The sequence below is a fragment of the Meyerozyma guilliermondii genome, genomic scaffold (assembly GCF_000149425.1).
Source record: "Meyerozyma guilliermondii ATCC 6260 scaffold_3 genomic scaffold, whole genome shotgun sequence".
In the NCBI taxonomy this organism is placed as follows: domain Eukaryota; kingdom Fungi; phylum Ascomycota; class Pichiomycetes; order Serinales; family Debaryomycetaceae; genus Meyerozyma; species Meyerozyma guilliermondii.
The window spans coordinates 539,531-562,281 of NW_001809798.1; the positions used below are offsets into that span (position 1 = coordinate 539,531).

Here is a 22,751-nt window from a genome sequence, read left to right on the forward strand (position 1 = left end):
CAGTTTAACCGAAAGAAGTACAAAAGCAAAGAAGTTCACTTACTCTTACAAGCAGCCCGCAAACGGTCAATTTTGAACATTCCAGGCTCTTCTGGAGTAAATATAAATATGAATGAAGAGAAGTATGTATAGCATCATGCAGCACGAAAGCTGATAAGATAAATGTCGGCCATCTAGTTAATGGAAATATCAAAATAGCCTATACTTATGTATTATACTAGTGTATTCTCAGAGTTCGGATATGGTATTATTACGGATAATAAAACCAGATACATAGTGCCGAATATAGATTTCCCCAGTCAGGACATATATTCGTTAACTGATCTGCTTAATTCTGCTCAGCACATAAAGATTAGAAGTATCTTCTTACGTTAGTTTCTAGTTTGAAATAAAGAAGAACCAAATCAGCTAAAGGTTAGTCATTTGAAATGAAGCACCGTTTTCGTTGGATTGTTAATATGGTGTTTGTACCCTAATAACTAATTTGCAGGATCCATGTGTAAAGCTTATTCTGATCTACATCTGAGGATTCCAACTAATGGACCCATTGCAACAATACGACTAGCAGCATAAATACGTTTTAATTATTCCGCTTGATCATGGTTGTAGGATACATTGTACTCTTTTCCACCCGTTTCACTCTACCTAGATGTATGACTTAAGATCAGTTGATAGGAGTTGCCTGAAAAGAAAGCATTACGTAGTATGGAATTGCGATATAGGAACTACATGGGGAAGATCTGCGGTGAAAACCGAAGGTTGATTTTACTGTAATGCCTGGATGTAGTTGTACTGGCAAGCTTGTTGTGATGCTTACCGCGTTTATATATAGGTTGCAGGACATTAGGGTCATATTTATTCTTCTATTTCCAGGTAAAAGCTAGAAACTGCAATGTACTCTTGGAGTATGATTATATCAGTTACCAACAACGCGGGAGCCGCTGTTTAGTCGTAGCAGCAAACAGCATGAACGTTAGGATTTTCAATTCTGTACTGATGTATGAAGTATGCGGTGTCGTACTAATGTGATGCTCTTGCGAGGAATGTTTTGAATAAGAATTTGAAGAATTTTAAGCATAGTTGATCGGCGAATGAGTACACTTCCAAAAGTATTCAACATTAGCCTGGTTTCACTTAGTTTCAGCAATTTAAATGGTGATAGTGGTTGTGATATACTTTTGCGACATTTTAATCTGTGACCACTGTTCTACCGAATATGTTTCATTTAGGAAAGGATAGAAAGTTATTGAAAGTAGCGGAAGTTTATGCTTGTTTACTGGTTGTCTTCAAAGTGTGTTGAACTGGAGACTGTAGCATGTCGAGAGTTGTGGTCATCGTTAGTATTGTGTCTGTCATCCTATATGGGTTCAAGCACCCATGATTCATGAGTAACTTTTCCGGTACTTGTAGCCTGTAGTTTATTGGTCCGTAATTGTCGAGCTTCATGTGTGTACTAGTTTACGCTTATATTTATTTGCAAATTGCGAAAGTATGCTTATCATTTTTCAATATTATTGACGTGCTGCAAAAATATATTCTTATCTTGGGCTGCATGGTATTTGTGAGAATTTGAACTTGCATTGGCGAAAAAGTTCTAACTGTGCATACTGATTGGCTCAGTGATGTTCGAGATTGCAACTATCGTAACTATTATAACTTCTACCTGGACTGGATCTGAATTATCCACTACTATAATTCCAGCAGGTCCATGTGGCTCGGTAACTATGATTGTTGGAGATATAGTTGCAACATTAATGACCAGTCTTGCATTCACTTGGATTGGCTTTCTCGTTATATATGATCGTTTTTATTTGTCGTAGCATTTCGCATGTTAATGTGCCAGTTCACATTGGAAATGGTTATTAAATTTGTTGCTTACCTAGTTATGAGACATGCGATACACCTGTTTATCCGTAGTCATTTCTTCCTTATGATTAGGAAGACGAGTATGGGTTCAAGAGTTTTTCGAAATTGGTCGCGGATTTTATTGAAAATACGCTCTATATATACAACAAGTCTGTCTTTAGAGAGAGCTGGTTATGAGAAAGCTTCTGAACTGTGGCCTGATAAATCAAGTTAAGAATATTTTTGTGTTGTATTCAATCTACGCTACGCTAGCGCACAATGCGGCACCAACACCGCTACCGTCTTTTGCAATTTGTAAGCGTACCTTCTTGTTCTCCCCTTTCAATGGATCAATGAGCTCAATGGCCTTAAGAACTTTCTCACGAAAGCCTGGGTAAAATTCGACTACTGAACCGTCACAACCAAATTCGAAATCTTTCGGGTCGTCCTTATATTGATCTTTCACCCGAATAAGAATTGCAGCTAGAGGAATAGCTGAGAGGTATGCAGCTCTATTCGAAATAGCCTGAGTGAGCTGCTGAATGAAGATTCTTTCCACCTTCGTTGTTGGCAATCTCAATACGTTCTCCAATATCAATTCTGACATTTTCAAATCAGTTGAATCGTCAATCTGCATGTATGACAACACTTCTGATGAGAGTTGCCAAGGCTCAGCCAATCTATGTGGTAAAGATCCCCCTCTGGACTTATACAAATCAGTGAATATGTGGCCCTCTTTGAATAACTCAACTAAAGTAACGCGTAACAATTCTCCCAAGAACATTCCACTAATTCTTTTCTCAAATAAGTGATAGCCTGGGTTTGCTGTTTGTTTGTCCACAATCTCATCATATTTCGTTGATGGTAAAATATCTAAGGTATTGTCAAACGAGCCCCACTCAGTATTGATAACCATACCTGACACATTTTCGCCAACAGTATCAGAATCTAATTTCTTGATATTGTCAAGGGTTTCAAAATACGCACCGTTGGTACCAGTTCCAAAGATGGCACCTACGACTGTATTGGCATTTGTTTCACTTGGATTGTTCGAGTAGGCTCTCGAAAGTAACGTTCCGACAGTGTCGTTTGCCAAAGCGACAACGTCCACTTTAAGCTTTAACGCGTCAAGACAGGTTTGTAATAACTCAACAACGTCTTTGTTGACGCACTCAGGTAAATCGAACCCTTTTGTCCACCTGATCAAGGTCCCTTTATTCAACGCAGTTTGATTCACTGGAAATGAAAAAGTGAATCCGAGTTTTAATGATCCTGAAATTTCATTGTGATGCTCATCTAAGAAGAAGCCCACCTTCAGAGCTAAATACTTGAACAAATTCTCAGCAGTGTTGTCGGACATGAGATCTTCGGGAATTTTGAATTTCGATTGCTTCAATTCAAAAGTGTGATCGCCATGGAGATCGATGGAGCATACACGGAAATTGGTTCCTCCTAAGTCTGCTGCTAAGTAGAGACCCTTTTCTTTTCCATTGGGAAGACTGGTGACAAAGGTGGGGATCATGGGCATGTTTTCTCTGGTCTGCTCTTTACTACTTAAGCCTGCGTCCATATCGGAGACAAACTTTTGAGTGGCCTTAATAAGAAACTCTTTGTCAATGGCAAAATCATTGACTACGCTTTTGAGTACCTCTTCCAATTTACTGTCCATTGTGGGAAAATCAATCAATTAGAAGTATTGCGGGTGGAGTGAAATTAGTCGCGAGATTATTTTCGGAGGTCGGTCACCCACAATTTCACGATGCGACACCCCACAAAATTGTTCTCAAATCTGCGTAGCCCCTCCTCTAATGAATGTCAGGATCGTTCATGCCAGTCTAATCAATAAACACGAATGTGCACCTTGAAAGAAGAGAATTGCGGATTGTATGAGAAACTTTTGGTGGTTCTCGAATCTCAAAGTAGCGTAATTGCGTCCACTTGAGAACAGAAGGTGCCGATGAGAATTAGTAGGTTACAAGATGTCACAAATGACTGTATCGTATCAAGGGGCAGTGAATGGTCCCTCAATTTTCAACATCATGCCAGATGACTGACAAATTTCACGCCATTACACCTCAGTTTTTCTCAGAATCAGAAAACTTTCGATGCCACAACAACTACTCCATGACTCAATTTGAAGAGAAAGCCCGCGATCTTATTAAAAAACATGAATATTTGATGCTATCGAAGTCATGGTGCCCGGACTGTCATTATGCTTATAAAGTTTGGGATCTGTATGGTGTAAGAGACAAAATCCACATTATTGAGTTTGACAAGATCCCTGATCAGACCGAAGCTAAATCTTTAGAGGATGCTTTTGTTGCTTTGGCTGGCATAAAGTGGGTCCCTACATTGTTTTTTCACGGATCCTATTTTGGAACAGAGAAGGACTTAAAAAGATGGGAGGCCGAAGGCAAGTTGCAAGAGATTTTCAAGAAGGAGGGCTTGATAGAATGATGATTAGTTTTTTATATACCATAATAACAAGCAATTCAACTATTGATTTGGTGAACTAAACAGCAAGTGGGAAATCGCCAACCCAAGCATAGATTTCTTGCTTAACAGAGTCCAATTTTGGATCGCCTTCCGATGCTTTTGCTTTGAAGTCCTTCAATTTGTTGGCTTCTTTTGGTAAGCTTGATTGCAACTCCTTAGCATAGGAAACTGCGAAATCAATATAGGACACAATCTTTTTGAACTCCTCCTCACCCATGCCTCTACTGGTCATAGCACCAGCACCAATTCTCACTCCACCAGGAACCAACGCGGACTTATCGCCAGGAATAGAGTTCTTGTTCAAGGCAATGTTGATGTTCTCACAAATGGTCTCAACTCTGGCACCATCGATTTGCTTGTCTTTCAAAGACACCAAGACCATATGAGAATCAGTTCCATCAGAAACCAAATTGTATCCTTTAGCTTTGAATTCCTGCTCCAAGACCTTCGCATTCTTCAAAACCAATTCTTGATACTGCTTGAACTCTGGGGTAGCTGCCTGCTTCAACGCGGTTGCCAAAGCGGCAATGGTGTGGTTGTGTGGTCCACCTTGATGACCAGGGAAGACTGAGAAGTTGATAGGGTTTTCCAAGTCGTACATAATTTCTTGACCGGTCTTTGGATTAACAGATCTAACTCCTCTTCTGAAAAAGATCATTGCACCTCTGGGACCTCTCAAAGACTTGTGAGTAGTGGTTGTAACCACATCTGCGTATTCGAAAGGTGATGGAATCACACCAGCTGCAATAAGACCAGAGATATGTGCCATATCAACAACCAAGTAAGCTCCGACTTTGTCGGCAATCTCCCTCATCTTCTTGTAGTCGATCAAACGACAGTAGGCAGAAGTACCAGCTACCAAAATCTTGGGTCTGTACAAAATTGCTGTCTTTTCCAACATATCGTAGTCAATCAAGCCAGTACTCAAGTCAACTCTGTAAGGCATGGTCTCGAAGTATGTAGAAACGGCAGAGATCTTTCTGGAATCAGTTTGATATCCATGAGACAAGTGTCCACCATGGGGCAAGTCCAAGCCCATCAATCTTTCGTGAGGCTTCATCAAAGCCTGGTAAACTTGTAAATTGGCTGGGGAGCCGGACAAAGTTTGGACATTAACACCCCATTTATCAGGAGTTACATTGAAAGCCTTCAAGGCTCTCTCTTGACACAAAATTTCCATTTTGTCAATCTGCTCATTACCACCATAGTATCTAGCACCAGGGTAACCCTCGGAGTACTTGTTAGACATAGGCGTTCCCAAAGCATCGAAGACAGCCCTCGAAGTGAAATTCTCAGAGGCAATTAAAACGATAGAGTGCTTTTGTCTATCGATTTCAGCTTTGATGATTTGATCGACTTCAGGATCAATGTCCTTTAAGTGTCCCTCTACCAATTCTTGGTGTGATTTAGACAAGGCGTAAGGCATTTTCGGTACAAGAAGGAGAATTAATTGGATTTGTATGCACGAGGTGGCTAGCTTAAATAATCTCCTCAATGGAAATTTTTATAATTGACCCGAGTCTTTGCACCATAACACGAGTCAAAACGGTTAATGCACGATATGATATTATAATCTTAAACTACCTATACAATTCGATAGAGTATACACATTACTTGTGTTATTGTAGTGTAGCGCCAAAGATCATTAGTCTAGTGGTAATTGATTCAACCACAACGGTCAGTGATGCAATCAATACAATGTAACTCTTAATCTATGGGAAATTGCAAGCTTTGGCACCACCACACATAAGCAACTAACACCATTGAGTATGAATAGGTTTAAGTTGTAGTTGGAATAGTGTGTGCTCACTAAGAACAAGCCAATTGGGACCGTCATCAAAAATTTCTTCGTAGGTGTATATTGGTCACCATTGTCAATCTGTTCCCACAACGTGAGATTGTCATATGCACCGGAGTTGAACTCGAAGGGGGTTCCCTTGACCTGATGGAACATTATATAGGAACCGATGTTGTAGGTCAAATTTGTGAGAGTCCACTTCCAATCGTTATCCAAAACGGTGATGAAATTGAACAAAATTTTCAAGAATAAAATCAAGACGATATGAATTACCCAAGCGCCTTTGAAATTCACCCAGCTGGCATTCACATTAGGGTTCAATGCCTGATCGATCTTTGTGTCCAAGGTATCTGGCTCAAGATGCTGGATTATTGATGACGATCTTCTACTTCTCGTAACTGTATGTGCTCCATGATGCGACGTCGACGGAGTCAATACACCGGCACTAGAGTTTGCTTCGCTCTCTCGTTGGTTTGGATCAGCAAAGGGACTCAATGTTGTCATGATACGAGCTGAAATTTATTTAAGACTTATTGGACTCGAGGTATGGTATTGGCAAATACTGCAAAACAATAACGGGCCACGTATCTAGAAATATAGCTGAATGACTCTTCAAATATCTCACAAAAAGGATATGTTTGTATGTGTATTGCCACTCGTTCTATCTAAACGAGTAGATGATCACAGATTTGAGTGACTCGGGGTTACCCGGCTCGAGCCGCCTTATGCACCAGTGCATACAAAAATACCTCCGGAATGCCAACCTGCGGCGGCTATTGCTAGCCACTCCCCCTTTTCTTCTGGCTTCTTCACAACAACAGGTTTGTTTGCAACTATATCAGAGCCACTGTCGCCCGACGCTTCCGGATGTTCAGACAAAAATGTCTCCTTGGAGCCGAGCCCTAGACATCCACACAGTGAAGATTCTCTACCCCAGGTTAGCAATTCTCCCCTATCTGTAAGTGCTAGATAATGATAGTCGCCCATAGCCATGTCGATCACTCCTCTACCCTGAAGTTCAGGAATTACTACGGGCTCGCCGTCCTCGTTGTCCGCTGCAGTAATTGTCTTGTTGCCGATGACTACCAGGCCATCGCTAGCAAAGATTGCAAACAGATTGTAGCATCCACTAAGTTTCGTAAAAGTTGGCGCCTGTCCAGCTTCACTCTTCTTCTCTGCCCACGTATTAAATGAATTGACAAAGAAGGGTTTCGCAGCCAAAGAAGGATCAATACTACCATTGGCATAACTTTGAGCATGTATATCAAACCGGAGTAGTTTTCCATCATTGTCAATGATAAGCACGTAGTCTAACCCAGCCAAAAAGTCACGGGGAGTGTACTCGTTCGTTCCTGGAATGACAACATAGCGGGCTGGTGCTAATAATTTTTTGGCTTCAAATGAATCCTCGCTCACTGCTTCTCGGGCATACCACACGACAATCCCAACTCCCTTGATATGACAAGCAGAAAGGTTCCAGCCACAAGAAATCTTGGTGATTTGCTTTCTAGGATCTATACCCGGAAAAGTAATTCGAACTCCGATATTTGTTGTGTTCCCTGTGTCCCACGAATATATTCCGTTTTGGTTATCAAGGGCTATGAAATGCTCTCTTCCGCTAGACACGGATATGATACTTCTTGCCTCTATCGATTGACCATCCAACACATCAGGAAGATCCAATTTGGTAACAAACTTTGCATCAATTGGTACTCTTTTACTCAATGCTGGCTGAGCCTCTGGTGGCCTCGTAAGATTATCAGAATCAGCCGTGCGTTCCATGCTAGCCCTATTATTCATCTCACGGCCGTATCTTCTAGCCATATCTGGGGGAGGTGCTACTCCTGGGCCCACCATCCGTCGAGCTCTAGCTTGCAGAAGAGAGGGAAGCGGTGTTGGAAAGTACAGGCTTCCGCTTCCCATAGAGGGGTTGTAATCCCGACCATTAACTGGCCCTGGAGTCAGTTGACCCAATGACTGAAGACGTTTCCATCTGCCGCCAGTATAGTATAGATCGCCATCATTGGTTAAGATCTGGAAACTGAACCCTCCTGCGCTAATATCAGACACCACCAATTGGTTGAACGGAACCACATTTGTAGGCAAACATACACCCTTACGAAAGCCATTGGTGATAACATGATCAGGTGGTATTTCGTTAACAAGATATCCCAAACGACCTTGCTCAGGGCTACCCCAGGTGTAAAGTTTAGCACGACTCGTACGTAGGTGAAAAAGATGTTTCCAATCGTAGTTCTCGATACTTAAAGGAGTTGGCTTGGACCCAAATATCTTTGAATACAACATATGATACGCATCGTTAGTTTCGAAGTTAGACCTCATATCTTTACAAGTCATAGAGAGATGTAAGATATCTATGGGTCTCAAATACCTGGCAACATTCGACACAAGTATGTCTTCTCCTAAATCAATCAAACTCATCCTTCCAAAAGTAGTTTATCGCAAGGCAAATATGTCTTAAGGCCTGCATAGGATTTACCTGTAATTCTACACCATGATCCAAAATACATATATCAATATCAATCAGAAGACTTGGACTTTCACTGCAAGCAGAGAACATATTGAACCGTCTGTATATCACAATGCTCGGAGATACTTAAGCATCAAACACGTCGCTGCTCAAAGGGCGCGCCATAATTTGAATTTCAAGCTTCCAATTATCGTAATACCCTCCGATCCAATGTTCACTGAGTTGCGAGTGAAACATTAACAAGCCAACCAACCTCATAGTAGAAACTAAATACAACCCAAAACCCAAAAAAATAACCCTTCAGAATACCAAATACTCATCAAGATCTCCATTATCTAAGAAACCGTTATCCACGACTACTTCGTAGTCTTGAAATCTACCCATTAGTATCGACGATATTCCGTCATCTTCCTCAGCCTTGAACTGAAAGTCTTCTTCTTGAAATGGCACTGCAGACCACCAAGTTGCTAAATACGTGGAATCATTAGCGAAAGCGTGAAATGAAAAAAGTTACTTCGATGCTGTAAACCTGGAGATGAGTGCTAGGAGAAATTCCACGTATATTAATTTACGGCAAACCACTCCCTAGCGGTCAACCATAAATTAATATACTGCTCCTCACACTATGCGCTATTAGCGAAATTCATCTCAGACAAGCAGAGAACTTTAAACCACTTCATCACTCCACAGCTAACGATACCAGATCGTACAACTTAGGATACAAAATCTCTTCTGGATTTTGTCCCATAACATCAAAAGTAGAAGTTTCAGGTTCATGACTTACCGGAGTGGACACCGGGGATATCGACGATTCATTCTGGTGACTTGGATCATCCAAAGAGAATGATGGCATATTGGAATCCGATTTTTGTAAGGTCAAATCGATAGGGCTGTTGATTGGGGAATTAATGGAAATGGGCGATAAGTAGTTGAAGTAAGAATTATCGCCCTTGTTGACCGACAACAATTCCTTATCGTTGGACTCAGAGTGTTCAGATTTGACAGGAGAATCGTAGCCTGAGGCATCATCCTCTGCAGCCTCGTGCTCATCTCCTTCAGAATACACTCTTTGTTTTTTGAATGGAGGTTCCACATCAGCAGAAGCTGACCGAGAATTCTCATTATCATCGGAGCCAAAAGTAGTGCTGCTGAGATTTGCATGTATTTTCTCTTTCAAATCCAGCAAGTTCTCGATTTCATTTATTTCAACGCTCTGAAGCTTGGATTCGTCACAAAGTGGCATGATTCTATCCAAGTTTGACTGAAGCTTGAAAAGGTTTTGCTCCAACTTGACGACGTAACTTTCCAAGTACTCCACGTGCTTCCTTTTCTTTTCACGAGAAGCATGAGCTGCACGTCTGTTCCTGAGAATTCTCTCTACTCTGCGTTGTTCCTTTTCTTCCTTGGTTTTTGCCCTCTTCCTTGGAGGCAAGCTCGACTTGAGGTTAGATTCCGAGACCGAATCAACAACGTCAGACATGATGAAAAGAATATGGACAGGTGGCTAAGATAAAGGGGTGTAAGCCGAAGATGACGAGGGAATGCTCTAGTAAGAACAATAGGATTAACTGTGTAAAACTTTCCTAAAAGAAAGTGGTGAAAAATGAATTTTGGTGCGACTTGGCTGAGTTCTCCTCTTTATATTGGCCGAGGAATCCAGATTCGCACGCTCTCCGAAGCCTGCACGCGCTAAAAAAAGAGCTTCGGCATGAGCGCGGCGTGGGCGCAGGCAGAAACACACCAATTGCGTCGCCTCCCCTCACCTCACTGCCAAACAGCCCCTAAATTTCCTGCATCGAAGCGGGTGGAATCCGCAAGAAATCGCGAAATGCGCCCCCAAGCCTCATTACTGCGTTGCTACGACTACACACGATCTCGCCTTTGCACGCCCTGTTGTTGCGTGTATTACTATACACAGGCGGTGATATTGTTTTCTTTTCATTGTACACGCGTACTTGTATTTATTTAGAGGCAAGAGCTGTGTCCGATAATGAGCGTGTAGTGAGTAAGCCTCGCCTCTTTGAAAGGCGTTTGCAGCACAGTACTTCATGTTTATTGAGACTGAAAACTCTGTAAAACACCTGTTTCAAATTGTGTACAGGACCTGTTGCGATTACGCCCCTTCCTAACCAATTGGTCTCGAATCCGACGCTCATTGAGGTCGCCACTACCCGACTCGGTGGTGGGCCTGCGAAGGGTGCAATATACAGGCTCTGTGTAAATCAAACGTTCTGCACTAGCACCGTGCCCTTTCAATTGATCCAGCAAGTTCTGGAGGCGTCATGAGAGTGAACAGAGACTCTTGGACAGAGAAGACGTAAAGTAGACACTGTAGAATTTGGGTTACTATGCTACTCACTGTATTAATTATAGAGTTATTGGAAAGAAGAATGCCCTTTATTTGCTCCCAGGCTGGCATCTCCAACCTTATTCTCTCGTACTTTCTCCGAGCTGCGTCACAAACCTAAAAAATCGAATAACTAATTACGCTTTCCATGCTTTAACACAGTGACTTGCAAAGTATGTGCAGTAAGACTTGTATTACCTAATCAAAGCGAGTATATTCTCACCTTCAGAGCGAAAACTCGACATCCTAAAAAGAAGGCGGCTCAATGCCCAAGAATACCCTATACGTGACAGGATTCTCTAGAGAGTCTAAGGCGGCCGACTTGGCCCCTGAATTTGAAAAGTATGTTATTCCCTCCTAGTTATATTATTTGTCCGCTCGAATCTTCGTTTGATCAGCTCCACTGTATTTCATGTCGGCTTTCGATTCCAATCTTCTCCTTCCCAAACTCCTCCTTCACCTCCTCAATCGGAATTTTGCCATCAGAAGTCTTGTGGTCCCAGACTTGATTTCCCGGAAAATATTATAATGTTATTATCCATTTGCTTCAGACATTAACCAAAGGTATGGAGACCTTGTTCGCCTTGACATCCCTCCGCCACGAACAGATGACGGTGAAAAATATGCATTTGTCGAGTACAAGGAAGCCGAAGATTGTGAGAAGGCATTGGAATTGAATGGCAAGGTTTTACCTTATTCCTTAGCAGATGGATTGGTAGTCCAGCTCGCCAGGTCTGACCCATACTCAAATCGTAGAGGTTCGAGAGGTCGTGGAGGCTACGGTCACAGCTATGGCCGTGGATATCATCCATATGGGGGGCCTTCTGGAGGTAGAGGTGGTTACGGATATCGAGGTAGAGACGATTACTCTTACGAGTACGAATCTGGCCCACGTCGAGACTACGATTATGCTCCTAGGGGAGGCTATAGAGGCGGCCGTAGAGGTGGATATAGGGGATATGACGACTATGGATATGACGATTATGATGCGGAGTACCGTGGTCGCCCCAGTCGTTACGGCCCACCGCCAAACGCATTTCGTCTGAGAGGACCTCGTGCTCCCGAGAGAAGTGACCGTGATTACCGTGCAGAACGGTCAAGGTCCAGAGAGGACTACGTGGAAGATCGTGGAGAATACCCGGTCCGTAGGGCCTATCGTGATCGCCGAGATTATGCTGGAGACTACCCTGATCGTGGGGACTACCCAGACCGTGGAGAATACCCAGATCGTCGACCAAGTAGTGAATACTCTGCTCAGAAGTCTAGGGAGAGATATTCTCGCTCTCCTCCACAATCCCCCCACGAAAGAGACCGGTCCAGATCACCAGATAGATCATAATTGTAACTAGTGTCGTATAATAAAATGTACATAAACATTCTAATTAGCTGCTCCAGCAAAGCCGGAGAGCATGCGAAGGCCAGGACTTAGTCCTACACTATTGGTGGCACCTCTATTTGCACTTCTAATACCCGCCTCTCGAAGTGAAAGTAGTATGCAATTGAGCACTAATACGTCAGTGTCCACGCTCAACGTACTATCAATGTCCTGATCAGGTAACGACAATCCATCCTGGTAGACTTCAAACTTACCAGACTCACTATATTTCTTTGGCAAAAGTGTGGGTGTAACATCGTACACAATTGAGTCTTGAAATGCACCAAAGGGTGGCTTTGACCTGGGAACGTACCTTGCAGTTTGACTATGTGCGATCGCAAAGTCCAAATGGTTGTCGTCGAGAAGGGGACAGGATGGTTCAGGAAAGGGGTTTCTTAGCCCGGAGTATTGAGGTTCACTCTTTGGTGTTGTTGTCTTCTTTTTCATTATAGACCTCAACTCGAATCCTCCTTTCCTTTCGATTACTTTATCACATAATGATGGCTTGTTGCTGTCAATGACCATTAGTTTCATTCTGGGGCTGTAGCTGGCAAGGTATCCAGTAGCTAGGGTAGTTCCCACGACACGAAACCGAGTATCTTTGTAATTGAAATCAGCAAATGGTTTCATGTTGTGCTGAAATACAAGAATTTGAAATTCCTCCTGACCAGCGGGGGTAAAATTAAAAATGTAACGCCTTAGATCTTGGCTATACTTTGTGTTCACAGTACAATACGTGTAAGTTTCGAAGTCGTTTTCAGGGTTCAAGTCGATCTTTTCGTTATTTTCAGGTGGTTCAGGTATTTCCTTGAATCGCTTAAATATGATGAATGGAGTACTTCGACGGAAAGATTGCATGTAAGGGACGTAAAATTTCAATAGAGGAAGTCCTTGTCCCTTAATCTTGTAATTTAATGGAATTAGGTGCTGTCGCTCATCAATTATGTCTCCATCGTCTACGCTGCTCCTTGACCGACTTGGCTGCATCTTAATACTTCCACCTCTATCATATAGATAGGTGGAGCTTTTTCGAGACTTTTTCAAATTAGATCTCAACTGTCGAAAAAGCTGAAACGATTCCATTGAAGGAAACACGTACGAATTACCCTTAAAGAGCTCACTGGCCAAAATGCATTCTCGCTTGACAGTAAAATTACGCAAAGATTTCGTTAGTATTTTATCCTCGCTGTCTGTTGTATCATTCTCTTCAATGGGCTCGTCAATCATTGTAGGAAGATCATCGCCAGAGTCAAATGTCAATCCTGCGTCGCCATTGATCACGCCATGATTATTCGAAGCTGGTGCCTGTTCCGATGGAGACGTAGCGTCATCCAGAGAGTACTCAGTAGATGCAAACCGCTGTCGCAGGAGTAAGAATGGCAAGTAATGGGTGAAATTATCCAAGTAGGTTTCTTGAAGATGCAACCTCGTTCTTTTCTCTTCAAACAATGTTTCGGCCTCTGACAAAGCAACAGATTGCACATCAGCTGATAGAGGATCGACCACCTGATCGGGGTCATTATATGGCCGGTGATTTCCGGAAAATGCAAAAACATTTCCTGATAGCAGAGGAGTACTTGGAAAGGAAGTGCCCCTAGGACTGTGTAAAACTTCATAAGTATTTTCCAGAGGAAAGCTGTAGCTTCTAGTGCGAGTCGCAAGGACTCTCTCTGGAGAAAAATCCTCGCCACTTGACTTTTTACGGAATAGTCGTTTCATAATTGTAATTTAATAGTCATCAACCAGTCTGGAACAGGGATGGATCCTGCAAATAAGCCACAACGCTACCTGTACAGAATTAGGGTATTGGTAGCAGACGACGGTTCTTGACTGTAGAATATCAGCTGCGTCTAGAGATGCAGTATAATGAATGCTCCGAGGAAGTAGTATAGTATTAATTGCAAAGTTTGGATGGAAATACCCACACTGGAGTAAACAATTGGGCTGCTCGCTAATTGTTCTGTGCATATTTACGGTGCCCCGCGCTAGAGATGCGCATTATATAAACCTAGCCACTTGCTTTAAAATTAGTTGTAGTTAAGTAAATCTTGAGTATGACAAGAGTTGTGAATGAGTATATGCTAATGGAAACACTACAACAAAAATTCTGAATATTGCAAATTTCAGTATTATTACTAATTCCAATCTCAAAAAAAAAAACCTTTATTTCATGGACCTTAAAATGATCATGATATCAGTCCCTTACACTGCAATACTCTAATCAGCTTTATCGTACGTATTTTTTGCATAGATATAGCCGTGGATCGTACTCAACACCGCTATATGCAGAGCTTCAATTTTACACTGCATGTAAGCTGTGGCTTAATAAAGCCATAACCGCTTCCTCCACTTTTCATTTATAATGTCCACCAAACGCCAGTCGTCAAGATTGGCAGCTCAATCGTCAGCCAATGGCACCACTGCAACTAACAATGATGTGGAGACTCCCAAAAAGAAACAAAAAACTGACACACCTTTGAAAGAGGAGTCGGAACCAGCAAAGAATGACGTCGCTAAGTCCCAGGATTTGCAAGTGGGTGACGAAATTCCTGATCTCGTGTTGCTTGATGAAGACGAAAATGAAGTCAATTTGAGAAAGGCAGCCGCAAGCACAAAGTACCTAGTAATTTTCGCCTACCCCAAGGCTTCAACTCCTGGTTGCACGAGACAAGTATGCGGATTCCAGAAGAATTTCAAATTCTTGAAAGACTCTAACACAACTGTATTTGGTATTTCAAGCGACACCCCCAAGGCTCAGAAAAATTTCATTACCAAGCAGGGCTTGGAGTATTCACTTCTTTCGGACCCGAATAAAAAGTTGATCGGGCCATTGGGGGCTAAAAAGCTGCCCCTGGGCATTAAACGCTCTCACTGGATCTTTGTGGATTCAGTACTCAGAGTAAAACTGATTGGTATCAGCCCAGAAATTAGTATCAACTCAGCAAAAGAAGAAATCGAGAATTTCATCAAAAAGGAAAAGCTGAAGGACAATCTGGAGGACGATGTGAAGGAGGAGCTGAAGGAGGAACAAAAGGAGCTGAAATAATTCTTTAGCCTAAAATTATCGAGAAATAAAACTTATTGAATGCAATAACAAGGAGATTGCTGCGGTAACCTTTGAGGCCCACCACCAATGCTGAACAACAAACGAGCAGTAAGAAAAATTGAATTCCCACTTGCTGGAAGTTTCGTCGAATTGCCCGGTTAATATTCCAGTTTGACCATCGAAATCTCCCATCATGGAGCGGACGACAATCTCGCGAACTGGTGCTCTCTGGCTGGCGTTTGGAGTCTTAGATGCTACCCAGTGATCTCCTTCGAAGTTGTAGTAACTGTCACACCCCTCATGGTCATGTCCTGTAAGGGAAATGCCTGGTTTATCCTCGTTGGGAAAAAGGATACCCAAAGCCTTTTGAGTTGTTTCGTATGACAAATGGTTTTGGGACCTAAGGTTTCCATTCTTGTACGTCTCTCGCGTATAAGTTTCGTCATAATAAATGTGTTCGGGACCGTCCATACAAATGCCTTCTTTCTTGTAAAATGGTATATGGGTCAATAACACGGTACTTCCTTTGAAGGTTGGGTTTTCTCTGTCACGAAGGTTTTCCAAGAATGACCAAGTATAATCCAAGAATTCTGGCTGAAGAGCTGGGCCCTCGAGAGTCAACGAGTCCAAAACAACCAATCTCCATTCCTGAGGCAGACCCTTATTGTAATTTATCACATAGTTGTTTTGCCCAAACAATAAATGAAACCGAGCCATATGCTGCCACGTAGCATCCCCACTGTATCCAATATCATGATTTCCAGTTAAATTGATAAAAAGTGGTTCTTTTATTGCAGGTGGTTTGGCAGAGTAATTGTACCAGTCGTATACGTCGTTGTAAACGCGAGAGTTGAATCGTTCAACCGGGTCCATGGCCTTTTCCCGGTCATGAAAACCCATCCAATCGTAGTCTTCATGTTTGGCGTGTGTTTCCAACACATTTTGCTTATATTCGGGCAATCTTGTGAACAAACGCTCAACGAATCTGTACGTTCTGTTGTAGAATTCAGAGTCCAAAATCCATTGCGACGAAAAGAGATCTCCCATGACTGCAACGTAGTCCGGTTCGAGACGATTTTTCATCGTTTTGTAAATGTGGCCCAAATAATAGTCGTTTCCATAATTGTCCAAACGCTTGATGTATTTAGTCAGTGCCCAGTTTCCATTGATTTGTGGATCTCCGAACGCCAACAACTTGATGTCTCGGATATTGGAGTATGGCTCTTCTTCCTTGGGAGTTCTGAGGGACGGAAAATTCAGCAAAACGTAGTCACGCCATGGAGATGGAATCTTATTCAAGTAACTGTGTTTGCTAGTCAATGGGGCTTGATTGTGCCAATTACACTGACCCGGGGCGTTGAGAATATCTGGATAGAAATACACAAATGCATTGAGGGCAACAGCAACGATGGTAACCACCCATTTCAACGAGCCCCATATCCTGGACCCTGTCATGATTTGAGTAAACTATAAAAATGCGACCAGATTTTAAGGTGATTTAGTAGGGCATACAGGGAAGAGTATAGAGATTAAACGATTCGGCTACAATATTCAACAAATAATCATTCTATGACGTTTCTACATGAATGAGTAAACCTGTGGCAACCGACAACAAAATGCAATGCGGGTGGATTACAAGGCTTCACTCAAAGTAGCGTTCAACTTGGCAACCTTCAGGGAGATGGACAAGTCAACAGTTTTGTCTCCCACTTCAACTACTAAACCTCCCAAAATTTCAGGGTTGACTTCATTGGCAACCTTCAAAGTCTTGCCGTCTCCCACAAAGGATGATTTGGTGATGGCAGTCTGCAATCTTTTCAAGATCTTGGAGTCCAAAGGCTTGGCTGAGGTGATGGTGGCTTCCACGATACCCTGTTCTGCGTCGTTCAATTGACCGAACTTGGTGTAGATGGACTTGAACTCACTCAATCTGTTGTTGTCTGACAACACGGTCAAGAAGTTGGTGACAGTTTTGTCCAACTTCAACGACGAAGCAATTGTATCGATCACAACCTTTCTGTCGTCACTCGACAAGGCAGGGTTGTTCAAGAATTGGTTGACCTTGGCATCCGTTTCGATCAAGTCGTTCACTTTGGTCAATGCTTGGTAACTCTTTTCGACAGAGGAGTCTTCCACAGAAGCACGGTATAAGGCAGTAGCATAAGTACCATCGACGCCAAACAATTGCACTGGAGGCTTGATGGCCTTAGTGGCCGATGCCATCGAACGCACAAACATACGGGACATCATTTTTTGTATGAGATGGTGCTATAGGATGTCTACTTTGAAAGCCGACCAATTCGCGAATATTACTGGACGAGCATCGTTCTGTGTCTTACCCAGCATCAGTTTTCGCGCGCGTAATATCGGTACTGACAATTTTTCTCACCAATTTGGTCTTGCGTGAGAAACAGGATCGCTGATGTTACCTTGGTTCCGTACGGCCGTAGGTGCGCCTTCTTACAGGCCTGTAGCCTCAAGATTACTCGTCAGGCTTCAGAGTACGGTATCCCAAAGCGGTTCTGCTTCTGGGTCCAATGAGGACGAAATAACTGATCTTGAACGAAGAGACCAGATTTACCGCCGGCAGCGAAAATTGACATTGGCACATGTCAAACTCAAAAGTCACGCCAATGGCCATCTCGCACCCGGTTCGACGCATTTTAAGAAACCTATACACGATCATCTCCACAAGGGACGCCCAATCAGGGAACTTACGGCACCCAAGAAAAAGACTGCTGGTAGGAACAATACCGGTCACATAACTATAAGGGGACGTGGAGGCGGCCACAAGCAACGCCACCGTTTGGTGGACTCTCATAGATTGCGTGGAGGAAAGCAAACTGTAGTCAGAATAGAATACGACCCCAATCGGTCGGGTCACATTGCGTTGGTGAAACATAACGAAACAGGCGATTTATCTTACATTTTGGCTGCTTCTGGTTTGAGAGCAGGCGATGAAGTGGAGTCGTTTAGAAGTGGTTTACCCGCAGATTTTCTCCAGGAAATGAAGGAAACGAACAATGGTGAAATCGATGAAGCATTACTCAACTCTCGTATCATTCAGCGTGGTAACTGCTTACCGTTGCACATGATCCCCGTGGGTTCTATCATCCACAACATTGGTTTGCATCCTGGCGGAAGAGGTCAATTAATGAGATCGGCCGGAACTTTTGGTCGCTTATTATCGAAGCATCCCGAAGAAAACCGAGTAGTGGTGCGTCTCAGTTCTGGAGAACACCGTTACGTCAACATAAAGTGCCATGCCACATTGGGTGTGGTGTCCAATAAAGAACATCAGGCTATTTCATGGGGTAAGGCCGGACGTAGTCGTCATAGAGGCAGAAGACCTATGGTTAGAGGTGTGGCTATGAACGCATTTGATCATCCTCATGGTGGTGGACGTGGTAAGTCCAAGTCCAATAAGGTGTCGCAATCGATGTGGGGTCTAAAGAAGTTTGCAAAGACCAGAAAGTTCAAAAACGTTAACAAGAGAAAGGTCCAGGACAGACCACGTAGATAATTCATGTACATACACTAAAATCAGGTATATTCAATCCATCCATTACATATATCCAGCTTCCATACAAAGAGTCCGGACAATGCTACCAACACTATAACAAAAAGTCGAAATAAAATGGCACAAGTACTTGCTCCGTCTACGTTGATCGAACCCAATACTTCCAAAAGGCGTAGAAACAGACTTGGCCGTACAGATCCTGGCTGCCGGTACAAGGGGAGGAGATGGTCGTTTTCATTGTATGAGTGGGTCTCGGACGATATTGACCTGCTACCAGAGTTTGCCGAATATTGATTCGAGTGTTGCAGATGAACGCTTCTGGTTTCGTCAACCAGATCGTCACGTATGTAGCCAGACGCTTGAACAGCCAAATCGTCCAAAGCGTCCAGTAGGCGAGCAGATGAAGACATTGATGTAATAGTAGGTTAAGGCTGTTTGTGAACCACAAACGCACCATTGAAATTTGCCTAGAACCGAGGTCGAAATTGCATAGAAGTGAGGCTAGACGGAGACCACATCCCCATAGTCATCCGAGACTTGTTTCTCCACATCTTTGGAGTATTCTGGGATGTAGCAATCTCGTCCACACAAATCATAGTACTCTCGATCGTAATAGATCATATTGACTTTTGAGAGTGCTTCGTGAGGAAGTATGGCTTGGTCCCTCAGAAAGACAGTAAAATCGTCAATTTCCAAGATCACGATCTGAATATTCGGTGAGATGGAAAAATCAAAGTCTTTTGCAACTTCACCAGGCTTGGCAAATCTTAGTTTGGCTTGCTTGATTACGAAGAGACAACCCGCTGTCATGTACGTTAGTCGTTGACGATAGAGCTGCTCAAATTTGATTATAGTTGGGTCATATGGGAACTTTGCAAAGATTAAGTGTCTGGTATCTGAAACAATGGCTGTTAAAGCTAGTTGATCTGTGGTTTTGAGGTATCGATACACTCTGATGATGGGAGTTTCTCGAACATGCTTCTTATGCGAAGGGTGTATAAAATGATGTTCAACATCAGTAGCACTGAATCGTAAGTGGTGCTGCAAACATCTGGTAACGGCCTTTTGTATCCAAGTAGTTTGAAGTACTATTTCCCATTCATAAGTAGGTTCGTACATAGCGCGCGAACTAAATCAAATGTCCAAATTTAAATGAAAATGCCTAATTTAGATCTTGGTCTATTTACAATACTTACATGCTAACTTCAGCTTCAAACTTCTTCGTCATTGACTCTTCTCTTTTTCTGGCTGCTGAGTGCCAATCTCTGTAGCCTTTTAAGTTCCTGCTTCTCTTCTTTCTTCTTAGCCTCTTTTGCACCTTTGGGCTGATTTTCACCATCTGCCTCAGGCTCGTCGCTTTGGAAAATTTCCATGATCTCTTTAATGCTGTCCTTTTGCTTGGCCATACTCCTCAAATTAACCACCATCATATCAAAAGCAAAACAAACCACAACATCTTCAAACGATTTGGTAGGTCTCTCCGACCGCAAACCGTACTCGAAAATATTGGGTGTGGCACCCGTGCTTAATAAATAGTTTCTTAGTTGCTCTGAAAGATTCTCCAACGACGCTTGGTCTGACACGAAATTAGCAGATCCGCAATACCGAGTACTGAAATGAGTGAGGATCACATGGCCACAATTCATGAGCCTTGACATTTCAATTGCCTCGATCATGGTGCTGTGTTTTTTAGCTAGAGCTTCCTCAATCAACTCGTGATCTAAAGAGGATTCATGAATCAACAAGTCACTAGAGTACCCGATATCCACAAACTTAGGGTTGGGGCGTGTATCTCCTGAGTAAGAAATCTTGAATGTTTCGGTGGGATCCAACTTGAACTCCAAGCTTATTGAATAAGACCAGTAACAGTGGATTGCCCGAACGGTGCTCACTTTGACTAGTTTCAATTCTTCGTAAAGTTCTTCAATGAGTGCGGTACTTCGAGGTGCTAATGGCTCTTTGGCAATCAGCTTTTTAAGATCCTTTCGATCGAACTGTTCTTCAAACTCTTGGATGCTAAACTGCTTATACTCTGGCGCTCTGTCTCGCAAGAACTCTTCACAACTAAGATATTTGAGACGATTAATGTCCACGTCTGCTGAAAAATATTCTTCCAAACGATACCACTCACTCAAAAAGTGATTGTATTGCCAAGGAAGAATAAGGTAAAGCTTCTTCGCGGTGGACTTGTTGTGCTTGAACCATTCATTGATGATAGAGACTAGCCCCAAATGATGATCAGCATGCAAATGGCTCAAGTGAATCAAAGATAACTCCAGAAAGATTTGTTGGAGTTTGCTTCCATCACCATGCCTGAACATCCTATTTATGGTACCTAGGGTGTTTTCTCCCCCATCGAGTATCATTGTTCGAAACTCAACTTTGTCGCCCAGAGAGTACGGTATACGAACCAATGTCGAGATAACGTTCCTGGGGATAGACGGCAATGCTGAACCAGTACCAAGGGTGTATACTTGGACTTTATCACGCAAGCTTGTGTTCGATGAGTTGAATGGAATTGGTTCAGATGACAAAAGCTGCGATTTTTCGGGAAGTCGGAAGGACCCCTGAGTGGAGACTGAATCGTAGATTGATTCCCAAGTCTCATTCAGGTCTTGACGGTAATTATTAGTGATCTCATCTGGTTTCACAACAACTTGCTGCTGTTGATGCAATCTAAAAATACCTTCTAGAGGTATACTTTGGTTGGAGTCTGCCACGTACGGCAAATTGTAACATTCGCTTTGCAAGGATTTCAATTTAAGTAGGTTTTCGGCCGCACTCTTGAATACCAAAACATCTTTGTCGAACTTTGAATGGCTCACGATGTGCTTACAGTTCGATGGAAATTTTTGCAATAGGTCTCTGTATGCTTCCAGACCAATGTCAATATCATCACCCAAGAAATGGTACACAATTCCAATAGCCTCTTCTCCAACCTCTTCGTTCTTTTCGAACCAATCATTAGTATTTATTGCGGTATGCAAATACGACGGGTCCGGGATGTCCAAAATTAAGGCTTTTGAAAAATGCTTTGATGGCTCAATCACTTGCTCAGGATAGACTGGTTCACCGCTTTCATTGTACACGGTCGAGCCTTGGGTCAATTTACGAAAATCTATACCTGGCTTGATCCCAAGTGCCTTCGCTTTGACTGGATCGAACTTTCCACGAATAGGAAGGAAGCGAATCAAGTAATTGATTGCAAGCTGGTTTTGGACCAAACTCAGCGCATGAGGATCGGGAAGCTTGACATGTGTATGGATCTCGGTTTCGGAAGGATCAGATTTATAAGATGCTGGATCGGGATCATTAACAGCAGATGTATCAGAGGGGAACATCAATGACATGAGTTTCTTAAGCGAAGGCACTATGCCCAGAGGAGTAGCGGGTACTTCACTCTGGCGGCTGCTGGCTGTTCGAATGGGCTTCACTAGGACAGTGCTGTCAGCGATGAATTCTGCGGTGGTAGTATCTTTGATATTCATCTGAACACCTTTGCGGAATACAAAATATCTCCACGTAGAGACGAGATAAGTGAGTAGTCCGCTAGAGTTCGAGTAAAGATCGATATCTTTCTTCGTTGCATCGCTCACCGTCAAAAAAAGTCCAGGAAGACCGCCAATCTGCGACCACGACAGAAGTATACCAGTAAGAAATATCCCACGCAACTTGCCAAGTCTTATTCGTTCTTCATTCAAAACCCGCTGCGTGCCTTCAGGGATCTTTCCGAAAAGATATCGGAACCCTTCCCTGTTGGTGAGCATAACTAGTGGGTGGGAAGTGTCACTGGTCTTGTGAGTAATGGTTGTGAATGTGAACATTGCGCTTGT

The 22,751-nt window shown here is 42.8% G+C and overlaps 13 protein-coding genes across 13 annotated transcripts; 3 read left to right on the forward strand and 10 right to left on the reverse strand. All coding sequences in view use genetic code 12, as the record gives it.

Moving 5' to 3' along the window:
- Positions 1-2,104: 2,104 nt before the first annotated feature.
- Positions 2,105-3,514, reverse strand: GLK1 (glucokinase; the record flags this gene model as incomplete). The annotated part of the gene is made up of 1 exon (XM_001484822.1): positions 2,105-3,514. One exon carries the CDS (start codon positions 3,512-3,514, stop codon positions 2,105-2,107), a length of 1,410 nt encoding a protein of 469 aa, XP_001484872.2.
- A 347-nt stretch (positions 3,515-3,861) lies between these two features.
- On the forward strand, positions 3,862-4,302 carry PGUG_02602 (uncharacterized protein; the record flags this gene model as incomplete). The annotated part of the gene is made up of 1 exon (XM_001484823.1): positions 3,862-4,302. The coding sequence occupies one exon, from the start codon at positions 3,862-3,864 to the stop codon at positions 4,300-4,302; it is 441 nt and encodes a 146-aa protein (XP_001484873.2).
- A 55-nt stretch (positions 4,303-4,357) lies between these two features.
- SHM2 (glycine hydroxymethyltransferase) lies at positions 4,358-5,767 on the reverse strand (the record flags this gene model as incomplete). The annotated part of the gene is made up of 1 exon (XM_001484824.1): positions 4,358-5,767. The coding sequence occupies one exon, from the start codon at positions 5,765-5,767 to the stop codon at positions 4,358-4,360; it is 1,410 nt and encodes a 469-aa protein (XP_001484874.1).
- Positions 5,768-6,031: 264 nt separating this feature from the next.
- On the reverse strand, positions 6,032-6,643 carry ORM1 (sphingolipid homeostasis protein; the record flags this gene model as incomplete). Its single annotated transcript, XM_001484825.1, has 1 exon — positions 6,032-6,643. The coding sequence occupies one exon, from the start codon at positions 6,641-6,643 to the stop codon at positions 6,032-6,034; it is 612 nt and encodes a 203-aa protein (XP_001484875.1).
- A 219-nt stretch (positions 6,644-6,862) lies between these two features.
- Positions 6,863-8,581, reverse strand: PGUG_02605 (SCF ubiquitin ligase complex subunit; the record flags this gene model as incomplete). The annotated part of the gene is made up of 1 exon (XM_001484826.1): positions 6,863-8,581. The coding sequence occupies one exon, from the start codon at positions 8,579-8,581 to the stop codon at positions 6,863-6,865; it is 1,719 nt and encodes a 572-aa protein (XP_001484876.2).
- A 728-nt stretch (positions 8,582-9,309) lies between these two features.
- HAC1 (transcription factor) lies at positions 9,310-10,110 on the reverse strand (the record flags this gene model as incomplete). Its single annotated transcript, XM_001484827.1, has 1 exon — positions 9,310-10,110. The coding sequence occupies one exon, from the start codon at positions 10,108-10,110 to the stop codon at positions 9,310-9,312; it is 801 nt and encodes a 266-aa protein (XP_001484877.2).
- Positions 10,111-12,355: 2,245 nt separating this feature from the next.
- PGUG_02607 (uncharacterized protein) lies at positions 12,356-14,071 on the reverse strand (the record flags this gene model as incomplete). The annotated part of the gene is made up of 1 exon (XM_001484828.1): positions 12,356-14,071. The coding sequence occupies one exon, from the start codon at positions 14,069-14,071 to the stop codon at positions 12,356-12,358; it is 1,716 nt and encodes a 571-aa protein (XP_001484878.2).
- Positions 14,072-14,714: 643 nt separating this feature from the next.
- On the forward strand, positions 14,715-15,398 carry DOT5 (thioredoxin peroxidase; the record flags this gene model as incomplete). Its single annotated transcript, XM_001484829.1, has 1 exon — positions 14,715-15,398. One exon carries the CDS (start codon positions 14,715-14,717, stop codon positions 15,396-15,398), a length of 684 nt encoding a protein of 227 aa, XP_001484879.2.
- A 15-nt stretch (positions 15,399-15,413) lies between these two features.
- PGUG_02609 (uncharacterized protein) lies at positions 15,414-16,853 on the reverse strand (the record flags this gene model as incomplete). The annotated part of the gene is made up of 1 exon (XM_001484830.1): positions 15,414-16,853. One exon carries the CDS (start codon positions 16,851-16,853, stop codon positions 15,414-15,416), a length of 1,440 nt encoding a protein of 479 aa, XP_001484880.2.
- Positions 16,854-17,030: 177 nt separating this feature from the next.
- On the reverse strand, positions 17,031-17,648 carry ATP5 (F1F0 ATP synthase subunit 5; the record flags this gene model as incomplete). The annotated part of the gene is made up of 1 exon (XM_001484831.1): positions 17,031-17,648. The coding sequence occupies one exon, from the start codon at positions 17,646-17,648 to the stop codon at positions 17,031-17,033; it is 618 nt and encodes a 205-aa protein (XP_001484881.2).
- A 172-nt stretch (positions 17,649-17,820) lies between these two features.
- Positions 17,821-18,921, forward strand: PGUG_02611 (mitochondrial 54S ribosomal protein uL2m; the record flags this gene model as incomplete). Its single annotated transcript, XM_001484832.1, has 1 exon — positions 17,821-18,921. One exon carries the CDS (start codon positions 17,821-17,823, stop codon positions 18,919-18,921), a length of 1,101 nt encoding a protein of 366 aa, XP_001484882.1.
- A 498-nt stretch (positions 18,922-19,419) lies between these two features.
- On the reverse strand, positions 19,420-20,037 carry EST3 (telomerase subunit; the record flags this gene model as incomplete). The annotated part of the gene is made up of 1 exon (XM_001484833.1): positions 19,420-20,037. The coding sequence occupies one exon, from the start codon at positions 20,035-20,037 to the stop codon at positions 19,420-19,422; it is 618 nt and encodes a 205-aa protein (XP_001484883.2).
- Positions 20,038-20,129: 92 nt separating this feature from the next.
- PGUG_02613 (tRNase Z) lies at positions 20,130-22,742 on the reverse strand (the record flags this gene model as incomplete). The annotated part of the gene is made up of 1 exon (XM_001484834.1): positions 20,130-22,742. One exon carries the CDS (start codon positions 22,740-22,742, stop codon positions 20,130-20,132), a length of 2,613 nt encoding a protein of 870 aa, XP_001484884.2.
- Positions 22,743-22,751: the final 9 nt, after the last annotated feature.